Source organism: Mustela nigripes, chromosome 7 (genome assembly GCF_022355385.1).
Source record: "Mustela nigripes isolate SB6536 chromosome 7, MUSNIG.SB6536, whole genome shotgun sequence".
Taxonomy (NCBI): Eukaryota; Metazoa; Chordata; class Mammalia; order Carnivora; family Mustelidae; genus Mustela; species Mustela nigripes.
The window spans coordinates 140,527,022-140,542,379 of record NC_081563.1 but is presented as its reverse complement, the minus strand read 5'-3'; the positions used below and the strand labels follow the sequence as shown (position 1 = coordinate 140,542,379).

Below are 15,358 nucleotides of genomic sequence, written 5' to 3'. Positions count from 1 at the left end.
CTGGGCCTGCAGGTGCATCACCCACTGGGACTGCACCTGGGCCTGCAGGTGCATCACCCACTGGGACTGCACCTGGGCCTGCAGCTATGCCACCCACCTGGGACTGCAGCTGCACCATGGCGGCCTCCATCTCAGAGTTGGACTCGTTCAGATCACGAATCTCCTGATTCAGCTGCTTGATCTCCTCATCATTCTCCAGAACTGCTCCAGAGAGAAACCTTGGTTGTGGCTCTTGGCTTTACCCCCAGGCCAGCATGTGGGGGTGCAGTGGAGGCCTGTTTTCTAGGTGGAACTGAGGACCCTCTCCAAGCAGAGGCGACCAGCCTAGCATGCTGGGCAGCTCATATCCCACATGTTATGCTAGAAAAGTTGGTCTTGGAGACTAGTGGCCATGTGTCTACATTTGCGCCCTGACCCTAGGTGATGGGTAGGAGAGTATTAATCTCTCTGTCAGGTATTAATCACGAGGAGGAAGATGGAGGTTTTCCAGGTGGTGCTGAATTTCCTCAGCTTCCTTCTTCCTTGAAACTGAGTTCACAGTTCCACAAACCCCGAGAACGTGGCTGCTGCTGCTGCCATCAGGGTTCTCTGACACCAACACTTACCAGTACCCAGGTGAGAGCAGGCATGCCATTTGAGTGTCAGGAGCCCAGACTCCAGGCAGCCAAGGGTTCAGAGCTGAGGCTGGGAGACCTGTCGCTCAGGTCAGGGGTCTGTCCCCACTCGTTCAGGAGGGACTCTGCCTCCCTAACCCTCCCACTGCTCCTTGCCCGGGCCGCGGAGGTCCCTCGGAGGAGCCACAGGGACTTACCGTCACTTGTCTTGAACTTGGTGCTGAGACCCTCATCCCCTGAGACCTTTCCCTTCTTTCCAGCAAAGGTCGCTCTGGGACAGCCAGACAAGCTGGAAGCAAAGGTCACACACCAAAAACCAGTGCAAAGTCACACACCAAGGTCCCGTCCAAGATGACACGTCATAAAGAACGCCAAGTCCTTGCTGGCTGGCAGCCTGGTAGGGTCCTGGCTTGGAACTTTCTCAGTGACTTCCTTTGTTTCTCTGCTCCCTGGCTCCAGCCCCCGAGCTATACGCTCCTTATTCAGCATCCAGGCCTTTCCCAGCTCTGGCCATAGCCCTAAAGGCTCGTCCCCAGATGGTGGGGGGCCAGCTCCTTATCCCCTTCTCAGAGAGGCCTTCCTCGGTCTTCCTGGTCTCTGTCCTCCCCACAGCACCTCCCCCTTCCGCCGTCCTCAGTACCTCACTCAATCGTTCGCTTAGAATCGTGGCCCCACCCGCCTGGCCCAAATCCACCCTTGTTCCCGGCTCTGTCTAAGGGCCTGGGCCTGGTGTGGACCCCTGTGAAGGCTTGTGGAACGAATGAGCTAATTAATCTTCTAGGCGGAGAGGCAAGGGCAGAACGAAAGAAAGACAAAGCAGGACTGTGTGGGAACCCCTTGTGCCTTGGTCAACACCTCAGCTGCCTGGCACCCAGAGGAGGAGAATGGGGGCTCTGAGGCCCCCCAGCCCTGGAGCAGGTATTGGGGGACAAGCGAGAGCCCAGGCAGGGAGATCTCTTGTCACCATGTCTCTTCCACAGCAGGCAGAGGCCTCAACCCAAAGTTCCAAGGAGAGGCCCCAGCGGGAGGGGACAGAGCCTCTCGTGAGAAGCCAGCGGCCTGTTTCCAGAACGCGCACTGAACTCAGGGCTCTGCTTGCTCTTGCTGAAGGGATGCTGCTGGGATGGGGCCAGGGGAACTCCTGACAGCAGCCTCATGGGGTGACACGTGTCACAAACACCATGGTCTGGTCCCCAACACATCGTCCGTGGCTTTCCCCAGTCGGCTACCAGGCTGGGCCTTGCTTTTCCCTGGAAAAACTGTAGGCCACAACTGAGCCCTAGTCTGGCCCATCCCAAGGAGCCTGCCCGACGAGACCCAGGATATGTGGGGCCATTACCTCCTGTGGGTGAGGAAGCTACCGTTGGCGTGGCCGGAGCCGTCACAGCCCGGAGTGGGGCAGGTAGGCCCCTCATTCTTCAGTGATTTCCAGGAAAAGGGGGAGCCATTAAGGGAGCCCTCTTTCTGCCTCCGAGCAGCCAATGGGCAGCCAGATGCACTTCTGTGGGATGCGTATTTGCCACTGATGTGACCAAGCCCCACACAGCCGGGAACAGGGCACCTGGCACGAAAGGGTCAGAGGTGAGCACAGGGCACTGGAAAAGGGGGGAAAAGCCCAGAGACTCTCCCAAGCCGGACGCTGAGACTGCTGGGGGCTCCTGGATAAACTCCCCCTGCCCGAGCGGTTCCCGAAGCCGTCCCAACCAGACAGGAGAGCAGCAGGGGCCATGTTCCCTCTCCAGCTGCAACCTCGCACCCCTGCACCCCTGGAAGGTGACCAGCGACCCTCTCTCCCCAGCGCCCAGGAGCCGTGATGCCCCTGGGCCCTGGGCTAGCTCTCTGGAGCCTCTGGGTCTACACCTAGACCTTGCTGCCACATCAAGTCTACATCACCCCAGCAACATGGAGGCCACTCCTGGGGGTTGCACCAGGCACAGCACCGGGGGATCCTGGGGGTCCCAGAAGGTCACCAGTGCACCTGCAGCCACGCAATGTGGGGACAGCTGGGGCCCCTCACCCCACAGCACCCCAGAATGAGACTGTTGTGGCATGATGTCCACAGATGTCCCAGCTTTGCTTTGCCACATCTGAAATGCGTGTTCTGGAAGGAAGAAGCCAGGCCACCGGGCTCATGCAAGAAAGACTCAGTTCAGACATTCCGTTGTGACTCCTGCCCGAGGCCGGCTTGTAATGGCATTTCCTGTTGTTCAGGCTGTTCCGGGACAGGGAGAGAAGCCCTTGAGGAAATAACACAGGTCCCAGGAACCGGTGAGGTAACTGGAGAAGGTTCAGAGTGAACACCACCACCTCCGCCTCGCCATGCTGCCGTCGGGATCCGTGCACCACAGAAAACGGGCTAATGTGGGGGGCTCCGGGCATCCGACCTCATGGCCTTCAGGAAAGACCTGGACCAGAAGTCCCCGCCATACCTTCCGAGCACCAGCATTTCAGGATCGTGGGCTCTGAGCTTGGGACCTCCTAGGAACCCACAACTGCCCGAAGACGAGATCCTGCCCTGCAAGTTCTCAGTTTTCTCCCTCCAGCAAACGAGGCCTTTGTAACTGGCCATTTGGTTTTACCCACTTCGTAGGGGCTGCAGGCCTGTCAAACACACAGGACCCTGAAAAGGGACACGTTCCCCCAGTTCAGACGCGGTCCCTGGGGTGGGAAGGTCAAAGGCAGGAAGTCTTCTGCGGGGCGCGGCCGCCCCAGAGCCCCTGACACGGCAGGTGAGGGACAGGGCCTTGCTGCCCAGAAGTGGCCCCTGCACTGTGGCCTGGCTCCCCAGCTGGCCGCTCGCAGCCTCTTGGCCTGGATCTGTTCTTACTTGTCCCCTCTCCATGCCCCAACCACGTGCCCCAACCACGTGGGCCTCAGACAGGCAGGATGGCCACAGAGCCGGTCAGGGTCATCTCAGCAATCAGTCCAGAGTAGAAACACTGCCACGGGCCCAGTAAGGTGCTTAGGGAGGCTGCGCTCCATGTGTGCCCCTCACACCTGGACACCGCCCAGCTGTGCGGGCCCAGAGGACCCTGACGCAGCTCTGAGCCCCCCAGAGCACAGCATCAAGAGACCAGATGAGAGATCGCTCTTCGAGATTACAACACACGGTTGAGTCTGAATTCTGTTTACTCATATTCTTTGCAAAACCCTAACCCTCCTCATCAGGAGAGATTCGGGAACGCCTTCACAGTGACCGCTTCAGACATGTCGACAGTAACACTGCTTTGCTTTCCCTCCACATCCAGTGTCCAGTCCTTCTGAGCTGCCAGGTGAGCTCATGTCAAGATGCGTGTGGGGCGCCAGGTCAGGTAGCTTCTGTGCCTCCCAGGTGAGCTGGCAGTGGGACCCCCAGGACCCCTCTTTGTTAGCTGCAGATGTGGCTGGGGACGGTGGCAGGGGCGGGGGCTCTCTTCCAGCCCCAGCGACAACCCACCCTGGCACACGCACAGACTTGCACGGCCGCTGACTTTATTCTGGCCAAAGGGATTTACTCCATGTGCTGACAGGACGTAATCTCAAACGATGCAGACACAGGTGTCCTGAAAGGGAAAGCTTCCCCCGCCAGCCCTCCACAGCGACCCAAGCAAGCCCGAGCCCAGGAAAGCCTCAGGCTGCAGGACCTGATTCAAGATGGCATTCAGTTGTAAATACAGTGAGGGTATGTGGCTGGGGAGAGGCCCTCCCCGCCTTGCCGTGCAGCCATTCTCCACCTGCTTCTAAGTCATATTCTCCACTTGGCTGCAAAAATCTTGATATTTAAAAAGCAAAGTTGACAGCACATTAGCAGGAGGAAAACCATTTTTTCCCGTTAACTTGAAAAATGCTGATCGTGATTTTCATCATTTGCAAATGCAGCCCAAGTCCCTTCGCGCGACCCGCCGGCAGACCCTGTCTGCCTCCAGAGCGGCTTGCGTTGACACGGCTTCCCAGAAAGACAGATGCTCTTCCTCGTGCTAGCGTTTTAGTGGCTGCATTCATGACACCAATGTCCACATACTTTGCATTTTTGTGTTAGCATCCATTGTAGTTTTACTGTAAACACTAAGTTAAAGAAACAAGCCACAGCTTTTCACACCTAACAGCTGGTGGGGCCAGCTCCCTAGAAGGGTGTGGTGGTTGTCACTCGGGTCTATCCTCTGAGGCCAAGCAGATGTTTGGGTGCAGCTGGGCTGAGCTCCAAGGAGGAGCCACTGACTTGGTCCTGGTTGCTCCCCTCCACAGCGGTGGGCATCCAGCTACACTTGGCCCAAAGGCAACACAACCAGGCAGCCGGGCTTTCTGTGCACCTGCCTGGCTATGTCCTGACCAAGCCCACCCCAAGGTCTGCACCAGCCGGAACCCCTCCTTTCCACTGCTCAGCTGGCAAGGGGACCGACTGCTCTGTCCACTGTCAGCTCTGAAAGTCCTGGGAAATGTGAATGATGGGTCACTCTGTGTGCCCCTGTGGCCCAGCCTTGCCCCTACCAGAAAGTGGGAGGCTCAGGGGGCCTTCTGCAAGCATACACTTGCAGCAATGCAAGCCCTGCCAAGTGGGGCTCTCACGGAGTCAGTGTTCACGCACCAGCCCCTGATGACAAGTTAGACGCCCCCAGGGAGACGGCCAGGAGAGGGTGTCAAGGACTTTGAGCATGTAAGGCCCAGGATGTCCTTGGTCCTCCTCACAGGAGTGTCGAGGTCCCGGCTCAGGGTGACCCTCCTCGGATTGCTCTTTCCATACGAGCTCCTGCGTTGGTGTGTGAGTGTGCAGACACATCTGGTCTGAAGACGGATCATCTTTCTAACCAACCACCCTCTCCTCCCCGACTCCTGCACCTGTCGTTTCCCTGCACAGAAGACCACAGCGGGGCAGGTTTCAGTACCCATGAGCTCTGGGGCGCTGCCCCTCATGCCCTGAGCCCACGTCCAGGTGGGCCCCCAGGTCCATGGGCAGCAGGGCCCTTTGCCTCTCCTGGCCCCACCAGACCCCCCCACCCCAGATGTGAGGCGCACAGACAGGAGCAGTGCCCGTGCGTGTCCTTGATACAACACGCACGGCTCCAGCTTCCCAGGTGCCCACACACACCGCAGGAGAGCTTCTGTAAGAATGGGCATGTCACTGGCCAGCGGTGTTCATGACACGGGAGCCTAGAAGGAGCTTTTCACAATTAAAACAGACAGGAACCTCCCAATTCTGCAAAGCCCCCACGGGAGTCAGTAAGATCCCAACTTACTTCATCAGCTCGGGGTCTTCCTTGTCGTCCTTCGTGGGCGTCACCCTGGCTCCACTTTTCTTGGCCCGAGGGCAGCCTGACAAGCTAGTTTTGAAAAAGGAAGAAAAGCCAGGGTGGTCCCAGAACAGCAACCTCTCAGCCCGTCTGCCCTGCCCCTCTCACTCTGAGACTGGCAGCCCCGCGGGTCCCCAGGGAGCTTCTGTCCTGGAGCACTCTCCAGGGCAGGGGCCGAGGCAGGCGGTGTCACCATGAGCCCTCTAGGTCTGGCAGCACAGGGCGGCCTGAGCAGGCTTCAGGAGATCAGTTCAGACGACAGAGACAGACAGGGATGGAGAACCAGGCTCCAGCTCCCAGCAATGTCACTGTCCCATTGGGAGCACGGCAGCTCTGTCTGCAGAAGAGACAGCCCCACCCCGACTCCATCCGTCCTGGCGCCCCGGGGCACGGCTCACCTTCGGTGTGAGGCGTAGTTCCCTGTTATGTGGCCGGAACCGTCACAGCCAGGGGTGGGGCACCTGCGGAGGACAGAGGATTTGGAACCAGAGCCGGGGAGGATGCCTGACCAGAAAAGGGCCCCTCTGTCCCGAGTCCCTGAGTGGGCCCACCAGCTCCTCGGCACTGGTCTCGGAAATGGCGTGCGTGTCCGGCCGGCCTGCTGCCATGACGCCCGGCCTTCAGAACAGTGCCACCCAGTCTCCCCAAGGGGTCCAAGGAGGCCAAGACAGGAGCTCATCTCCACTGCAGGAAAGATGGGCTCCCACTTTGGCCTTCTACAGGGTTCTAGGCTGGACTAGAAGGTTCCAGAACACATATGGGCCTTTACACAGCATTCAGAATGGCAAACCTAACAGCTAAGATGGGCTCCCCTTCCTTGATGTGACCAGGAGGAGGGGGGTTGTTTTCATGGAGGACAGCCTCTGCCTGAGCCAATGAACCGCTGTCTGCTGGGCACCCAGGACACACCACCCACGGAGCCGTCGCCTAGAGTGGCGCGACTCCGTCAGTCCAGATTCGCAGGGCCAGAGGCTGATCCTCACTGCCCAGGGTAAGGAAGGGGACACCCAGCACAGAAGCCCAGCCTGATGCATCCAGAGTGTTTGACAAATGTATCTCATGGAAAGTGAAAATTACACTTGAATACACAAGTATGAGTTTTCTTAAATTGCTTTTCCCTGGGGCACCTGGGTGGCTCAGTGGGTTAAGCCTCTGCCTTTGGCTCAGGACGTGGTCCCAGGGTCCTGGGATCGAGCCCTGCATCAGGTTCTCTCCTCAGCGGGAGGCCTGCTTCCTCCTCTTTCTTTCTCTACCTGCCTCTCTGCCTACTTGTGATCTCTGTCTGTCAAATAAATAAATAAAATCTTTTCCCAAAAAAATTGCTTTTCCCTGAAAGTCCACAGTGGAAGAATGAGTGAGTTTCTGCTGGTGTCAGAATGGGGAGGGCTGCCCGGTACTGCATGTGGGTCCACCAGAAACCTCTGGAGCAGGTCTGCCACTCTGTACCTTGTTCGGTGGAAGGGTGCAGCTCCGACCCTGCGGAACCGGGCGGGACCCTGGGGCTCACAACCAGAGTCTCACTGATCAGTCCTCATCCTCACACAGAGAAGAAACCGTGGGAACTGAGGCCGTTTCCCGATATGAAAGTGGCCCCGAAAGGGCTATGGGGACTTGCGTCCACTGATACAGTGCACAGGTGTCTGCCTCTCAGTCAGCAGAGCTCTCTGGGCCTCAGGCCCCTGTGCTATGCCCACACCCTTCCTCAGGATCTTCCTGGCACAGTCAAAGGCTGCCCCCCACGGCTCTCCAGCTGCCTCCTAGAACCCAGCAGGACCACACTGCCCGTTCCCATCTAAGGACGCACAGAGCTGGTGGAGCAACACGGGGTGGGGGGGCATGCCCATCCCACCAGCTCCTTCTCCAATCCCACTGTCTGTCTCGAGCCCTCCTCTTCCTCCTGTCCTGTGGGCCACACGTGGGAGGCCCCCCGGCCTGCCTGCAGACCATCCAGTCCAGTCACCCTGCCGTTGGATTCAGGGGTGACTCAAACCCCATGAGGTTATGGTGGCTCCTGGTCCGCTCAGGTGTGCTCACATCCCAACCCTCCCACATTACATCAAGGGGGTGTTTGCTTGATAGGAGACACCAGCCAGCATCTCCGTGCAGGTGGGCCTCAGCCCTTTCACACAAACGCCCAACCGGTACATGGGTCCTGCTGGGACACTCTGTGTCTCTGCATCCTCCAAGGTCCCAGGGAGCAAGCTACTGGGCTTGGCTCCTTGCTGCAGCACGGAGTCCTTCAGACACATCAGGGTGCGCCTCACACAACTCTCCGCTGAGCCCAAGGCCCTGCCGCTGCCCTGCTGCCCCTCCTCAGCCCAGAAGGCCCTGCCGACCACCCTCATGGCCCACGCTAGCAAGAGCCCTGTCCCTGCTCTCCGGAGCTCTGGTGGCTTCATGAAAACATGGCAGAACTCAGGTCCATGCTACAGGTGGTGGGCAGGCCCTCAGCAGCCCCAGGCCTTGATGCCCTGTGTGTGGGTCCAGACTCTGGTGGAGCCCCCACGGCCCCTGTGAGTAAGGCTGGCAGAGGAGAGTGTGCACATGGGGAGGGTCCCTGCCAGGCCCCAGCACAAGGGTGCCCACAGAGGCACACCTTCTCCAGGCAGGGGGCACCAGCACTCCTTGCCAAGGCCCGGGTCAGTCGCTTTTCCCAAAAGGCGTGACCCGTAGAGGACGAGGTGTGGGTGGAGAAGTGGGGAATGCAGGCGCTGGCCACGTCCACCGCTCTTGTGCCCCGAGGGCCCGCCAGGCCAGTTGCAGGAACCCTCCCGCCGTCTGCTTCTGAGTGCGTCGTCTGGGCAAGAGGACGGGTCCGGTGTCTAAGGGACACTCTGCATCTTGGCGTTGTGCAGCAGGCCTCGCCTTGGAGCCCCACCCTCTCCCGTGTGTGGGGAGGCCACCCACACCTGCCAGAGCTCCCATCACAGCCTTGCGGGGGATGCACACTGCACCTCACATCCCCACACATAGACAGGGCTGAGCGGCCCACAGCAGCAACGTCCCCAGCCCCTGACCACATCGGGCACTCGGTAGGGAAGAGCAAATACCCTTGGGATTCGATTAAAGCACAGAAAACACACGATCTGAGACTGTCTCTGCAGCCATTGTCAAGAGGGAGGCCACCGAGGGAACCATTTGCAAGGCGGGGCTTTTCCTCTCTGGGGACAGGTCATCTTCCCCATCATGGCCACAAGACTGGTCAGGAACAGCCTCTACAAGATGCCTACTCGACGGGAGGAGGGAGAGGGAAACGCTAGCACGCCAGGACCACGTTGGAGGCCTGCTCACATCCACCCCAAGCCCTTGCTGTGTCCTGAGAGGACAGCACTGACTCCCACAGAAAGACCTCTGGGTCCAGAAAAAGAGCTTGGGTCCAGTCAGGACACCTTCCCAGACCTTGCCGAAGCCGATGAGTGACTTGTTTCCACTCGAGGAAGACCTCCTGCTGCTATTTCTAAGCAAGTGTGGGTTAAGGTTCCTCACAGGCTCTTCGTCGTAAACGAGCACTAACCCTCCTGGAAGGCCATGTTTCCAGACCCAGACCAGGCCCCAAGCACCTGCTCTGCAGGAAGAAAGTCCTAGAGCTCTCAAATCATTCAGGCCCTCAACCTGGAAAACCAGGGGAGCTAATTACTGTTCAACTGGAAAAGGAAACCGGAAGAAAGAGCGTGGGAGGCGTTAAGAGAAGAGAGGTGGGGAGGGAGCGGAGGTCCAGGGCCCTGAGCCCACAGGACGATGGTTCCAACTAGATACCTGGGGCTGGACAGGCAAGGGGACGGGGGTGAAAGTGCCACGAGCTGAGCCTTGGAAAAGGTTCACGTTACAGCTGGTAACTCTTCGAAGGGCGATTCTGGTGGTGAGCCTTGCCCAGAACAGAAGGCCCCGTTGGTAACAACAGCCAATGACACGCTTCTGGCTCCTGGGACCAGAACAGCCCCCCCAGAGTGACAAAGAGGAGGCTAGCAGAGTGGGGACACTGCAGAGAGCCAAAGCTTTCTGCCCTGTTTCTAGATCAGCTCAGAGCCCCCGGAAGACTTTGGCAGCAACGGCCCCTCGTCTTAGAGGCCCCAGGACCCCGGCTCCTATCTGGCCTCAGACAGAATGAGCCCAGATTCAGGAGCACTCAAAGTGGAGGCCTGAGGGAGGGTCAGACACTCCAGGGAAGGGAGTGAGCTGAGCGCATAAGAGCTGAACCTCCTTCCTGAGCCTCTGCTTGGCCTGGGAGCCGGGACTGGCACGGCCTGGCTCAGGGTCACAGTGGTTGCCAGGCCGCAGCTCACCTGAATGCACAAAAACCTACGACGACTACAGCCCCCAAACCCAGCCCCAAGAGGATGCTGAAAACCTGGGAAACCTCCGGTGCTTGCGTTGCATTTGAGCGGGGTGGTCAAGCAGGCTAGTGGGTGCCCACAGGGCCTGGCCGGCCTGTGTGTTAGGGATAGGGAGGAGAAGCAGAAGGCGGGGGTGCTCAGCAAAGAGAAGGGATGAGCATGGAGAGGCATCCCTGGGAGGATCACCAGCGCCAAGACAGAAGCAGCTGCAGCGGTCATAGGAACAGGGAAGGGCCAAGAGTTTTCTCTCTCATCAGCAGCACCCAGATCCCTTCACGAGAGCTGCACAGCCTGAAGCCCGCGGAGCCACAGCAAGACCTAGGAGCCAAGGCGAGCTCTGGGCTTCTCCCACACCTCAACGGCAGGGACAGAAGCAGGCCCGGACAACCCCATCCTGGATCCTCAGGAGAGGGAGGATGGGCTGGGCCACTAGGGGCCAGAGGCAGGTCCTGCTCATCGCAAGGCCCTCCGGCCCTCCCTCCTCATAGCAGCTGGCAGGGCCGAGGGTGGCACAGAGCCCGCAGCAAGGGACAGGCAGACAGCAGCACTCAGAGAGACACAGGCGGCAGCAGCAGGAGCCCCAGGCAAGCAAGTCGGCCCCTCCATGGCCTGTCTCTCTGCCCCATGCTGCTGGGAAGGGCTTCCCTAGGGCCGGAGCCCTGGAGAAGGCCGACTTTGGCTAGAGCCTCATGGAAGGAGAGAGCAGAGCAAGGGAGCCGCCCAAGAGAAGGGAGGCCAGGAGGCAGACATACTTGAGGTCAGCAGAATGGGCAGCCATGAGGTTTCTGAGGCTCTTGTCAGCAAGAGGGCAACCAGAGAGGCTGAAAGAGAAGAGATGGGATATTGGGGTGAGCCAGAGGGGAGCAGAGGAGGAGAAGGGAAGACCCACCACACAGCACCCAGGCCAGCCTGGACCCGAGCAGGGACGAACCTGCGGTGAGAGGCATAGTTCCCGGTGATGTGGCCGCTGCCGTCACAGCCAGGGGTGGGGCAGCTGAACAAAGGAAAAAGAATGTCAGAACAGAGAGCAAGGCACACCTGCCAGGCCTGCCCCCTGCGTGCGCCTACTAGGGGAGAGGGGCTGACACTTGTCCTCGACTCACCCACGAGCCAAGGGGAGACTCCTCCCCCCACGGGCCTCAGACAGCCAGCTTCTCCCACACAACTAAACTCAGGGAGGAAAAAGGAACAAAATTCCAGCTCAGTGTGAAGCGGGGACATCTCGGGACGCACACGGGTGCACCCGCGAACATGTGGGCCGGCGGGCCCTTCCTACAGCAGCGTGACCCTCCCTGAGGACAAGGTCCCAGACCAAAGCCCGGGAAGAGCAGTTGCAGGTCTGGTTCATAGACAGCAGAAGAGGAAGCTCGGGGACAAACCAAGCACAGGGGAGAGCTGGGTCCCTGGAGGCACAGCCAGCAGCCACAGTCTCCCGCAGTCCTGCCAGAGAAGCAGGGCTCGAGGAGGGTTGACCAGAGGCTGTGCGGTGGCACCCAGCTGTGGGGAGACTCCTATCTGCCAGCAGCTTCCCCTGTCTGCAGCAGCATCTGCTAGAAGCCTGTGAGGACCAGCTCCAGGCGGCTGGCTGGGCTGGCAGAGCCAAGGGCACCGAGTCCTAAAGCACAGGGCGTGCCAGTGGGCTCTGTGAGCCAGGGCAGATGGCTGTGGCTTGGGAGAGGGTCTGCTTCCCTCAGCCCTCACGCTGCTCTGTGGGCCCGAACACGGGCTCTCCCTTGCTCTTACTAGAAGGATGTGTTAGATTCGGTGCAGCACAGCGACAACGGGAAGCCTGTCACCCACTGCCGTGTGCGAGAGGGCCGTCACGCAGGTCGACCCAGACTCTCTGGCCAACAGGACGGTCGGCGCTAAGCTGGGGCAGGGACAAGGCCTGGGGCTGAGCACATCTGGTCTTAGGGACTCAGACCAGGGCACGCTTTCTTCCAGAGTACGAAGGCTCTCAAGGAGCCCTCTTGGCCCAGGTGGGGACTTACGTGAGCAGTTCCTTCTTTATGTCCTTGGAGAGAAACTTCATCTTAAAGTTGGTCAGGGTAACTTCCCCGGGGTACTTCCGCTCCTCAAAACTCTCTTCTGACACTTCCTGGTCATCTGCTTCAGAAGAAGCAAAAGAATGGGCTGCTGGCTCTGACTGCAAAAGACCAGCAGGGAGACGTTTTAACCGGCTGGCGGGGGGCCGGGTGCCCGACCCGGGGCGGAGGGAGAGGGGCCCTTCAGAATAGGGCTGGCAGAGACAGTTCCCCGAGGCTCCTGCCTTCGGATGAGGGAGGAAGACCTACCTACCTCCCCGGAAAACACAGAAGACAGCAGCCCTGAGGGGCTAGAGTGCTGCACACTTCAGCCAGAGGGGCCTGGCCACCCTGGGAACGAGGCCTGGGTACCGCCCAAGGTAGCCAGCCCACCGCCCTCCCACAGCCTCGGGTCTGTGTGCCCCTGCACCTGACCACTGCTGGGCCACCTTTCAGACACAAGAACCTACACGTGGCACAGCTCCTCGGGGCTCAACGCACACTACCACCGAACAACGCTTGTTAAGATACTAGGATGGTGACAGCACAGTGCGAGCAGTAACTTACAGGCTGTGGCCTTGAGACCCCCTGTGCCCCCCCACCACCAGCACCAGGCCCTGGCCACAGCAGGCCCCTCCTGAGCCCAAGGTCGAGGTCTAGAGGGGTTAGGAGCCAGCCGAGGGCAGGACACGACGGACACAGGGCTGAGCAAGGACAAAAGAAGAGAAAGCCAACACCCTGCTGTGGGTCAGTGCTGGTTCGCGGTCCAAATCCCGGGGCTGGCACGTGTGCGTCTCAGGCAAAGGTTCACCCTCTTGGGGCCCAGGTGGTACACGCTCAAGCCGGAGACAATAGCAGCCCCTTGCAGGATTTCTGGGGACTCGGAGCGCAGAGCCCAGAGCGGCAAAAGCTCTCCAGGACGGACAGTGAGACTTCTCCATGCCAGGGGCGGGGGGGTGGGGGTTGCGACTCCTGCTGCAGAGACTGTGACTGCACAAGGCACGGGGCAAGTGTTCCCTCCCCTGAGCAAGCTGGACTTAAGCCAGGTCTCCAGGATAAACGACAGCTTCCCAGAGGCCCAGGGAGGAGGCCATTCCACAGCAAGGGAGGTGTCCCCGAGGCGCCCGGACACTGTTCTGGCCGCCGCCAGAGGCCAGGGTGGGAGGTGAGGCTAAGGGTGGGGGCGTGCGGTGAATCGAGGAGCCTCGCGCAGAGCTGGGGAGTCTGAGTCGGGGGTCCTGGGCCGTGGCCGAAGGGCCAGGAAGGCCTGGATGAGGGAGGCATTTCTGGGGGTGACCCACCCGTGCCCAGAAGGGAGCTGGAGGAAAGGGAGGGACTGGGAGCGAGCTGAGGCTCTGCGGGGAGAATGACTGTGGGGGCTTCTGGGGGCAAGGACCTCAGGACCTCTGAGACCGATGACATGAGTCTTGGGGGGCTCAGAGGGTGTGGAAGGAGAAGGGGAGGGACCAGGCAGCCAGGGATGTCAGCCTGAGCGGGGAGTCACGGAAAGGGGCAGGGAGGAGTGAAGCGAAGGTTACAGTCACCAGGAAGGGGGCTTAGACCTTGGAGCAGGACCGGAGCAAGGTAAGCGCAGACTGTACTAGGGGGTCCCCCCTGTGGGGGCCGCATCTGGCCTCAGACTGGGCTCCCACTGGCCAAGAAGAAAACCAAACACACGGTCCCAGAGGCCTTGCCCAGGCCAGCCCGTCCCACTCAGGGCTCAGTCTGAGAGGCGCCCCTCTCCCGGAGCCTAACACCAAGTTCTAGCCACGGGACTGTGCCAAGTGACCTCAGCCGGGGGCCCAGTCTCCCCCTCACGTGTGACGCAGACACACGTCGAGAGTGCGGGGCTGGGAGGACCGGACTGCAAGCTGGTTGTCTCCCAGAGCGGTCTCCTCCACAGGGACCGGCCCCTGCCCATCTGGGGTCGGTGGGAGGGGGTGCTGGCAGGGACAGGGAGGGAGGATGAGGGGACCTGCCGGCCTGCCCACACTGCGGAGGCCCCTGGGAGTCTATGCCACCCCCGCAGCGGGGCTCTGCTACTCAGGACGCACACATCTGTGGGGAAGAGCTTTCAACCAGTCCCACTTTCAGGAGGGTAGAGTGACTAGAAAGGGCTGTTCCCCTGTCCCCAGACTGCAGCTCCGACAAATACACCTGTCTTGCTGCTCTTTAACAGGGGGTGCTGGTCTCGGGACTCGGGCCACTGCCCACCCTACGGCCTCCTCTGTCCAAGGAGCCAGGTGGCTGGTATGTCCTGCAGATGGTCAGGAGGGACCGCTGCAAAATTCAGGGTTGGGGGAGGCCACAAAACCCAGGAATTTGGAGCTGTTCCCGAATATGTCCCATGGGATGTGAAAGAAGCCCTCCTCCTCCCCACGCTTTCCGGGGGCCCATGATGGTACTGATCACCAAGTCCATGGAAGCGGGAGAATGACCTCTCTCAGGTGGGACAATACCGCAGCATGGGCCCAGGCTGAAAAGCCCTCCAGGATGGCAGGCCAGGTTCTCTCTTGCCAGAGGTGGCCAGGCCCCCCGCGTGCAGGGACAGGTCCCCAGTACCTCTCCCCAGAGACATGAGAGCCCGCAGGCCCCTCACCCACCTCCTCGGGCTCCTCCTCTCTCAGGCGGCTCGGCTTGGTGTAGTCCAACGGTCGGTCCCACTCGTCCTGGCGGGAGGCCTGGCTGCACGGGGGCGAGGCCATGGAGCTGCTGGGGGCGGCGCTGGCGCTGCTCTGGCGCTGGGAGGCGTCGGGAGCCTTCCCGCCAGGGCCACCTCCCGGGAAGGCGCCATCGCGCTTGCGGTGTCTGTGCATGCTCAGGTCCAGGGTCCCGTTTTCATCCACCTCGATGTCCACGGCCTACAACCACAACGGCAGAATCCGTGCTAGGGACTTCACCCCACGGATGACTTCTGGTCCACGAACCAGCATCACAGACAGCCCAGGACACTGTTTCCCTCGGAAGGAAGCAGGCCCAAACCAGAACACGAGAGTCTCTGAGAAGCAGGCTTCCTGACTCGCCAGCTCCTGAGATGGATGCGGGGGGGGGGGGGAGAGGGAGGGCGTCGTCCCCCCCGTCCCCCCCCGCCGCCCGGCCCCTCGCGGGCCCGGCGCGTC

The 15,358-nt window shown here is 60.4% G+C and overlaps 1 protein-coding gene across 1 annotated transcript in view; it reads right to left on the bottom strand.

Moving 5' to 3' along the window:
- Window positions 1–15,358, bottom strand: part of MYT1 (myelin transcription factor 1) — a 45,876-nt gene that overhangs the window by 4,522 nt on the left and 25,996 nt on the right. Inside the window, exons 12-20 of the mRNA XM_059407497.1 lie at window positions 14,843–15,100; window positions 12,207–12,361; window positions 11,147–11,209; window positions 10,968–11,036; window positions 6,280–6,342; window positions 5,828–5,911; window positions 1,954–2,175; window positions 812–903; window positions 98–201 (exon numbers count right to left, since the gene is read on the bottom strand). Coding sequence (XP_059263480.1) covers window positions 98–201; window positions 812–903; window positions 1,954–2,175; window positions 5,828–5,911; window positions 6,280–6,342; window positions 10,968–11,036; window positions 11,147–11,209; window positions 12,207–12,361; window positions 14,843–15,100 — 1,110 coding nt within the window. The remainder of the gene's footprint in view (window positions 1–97; window positions 202–811; window positions 904–1,953; window positions 2,176–5,827; window positions 5,912–6,279; window positions 6,343–10,967; window positions 11,037–11,146; window positions 11,210–12,206; window positions 12,362–14,842; window positions 15,101–15,358) is intronic.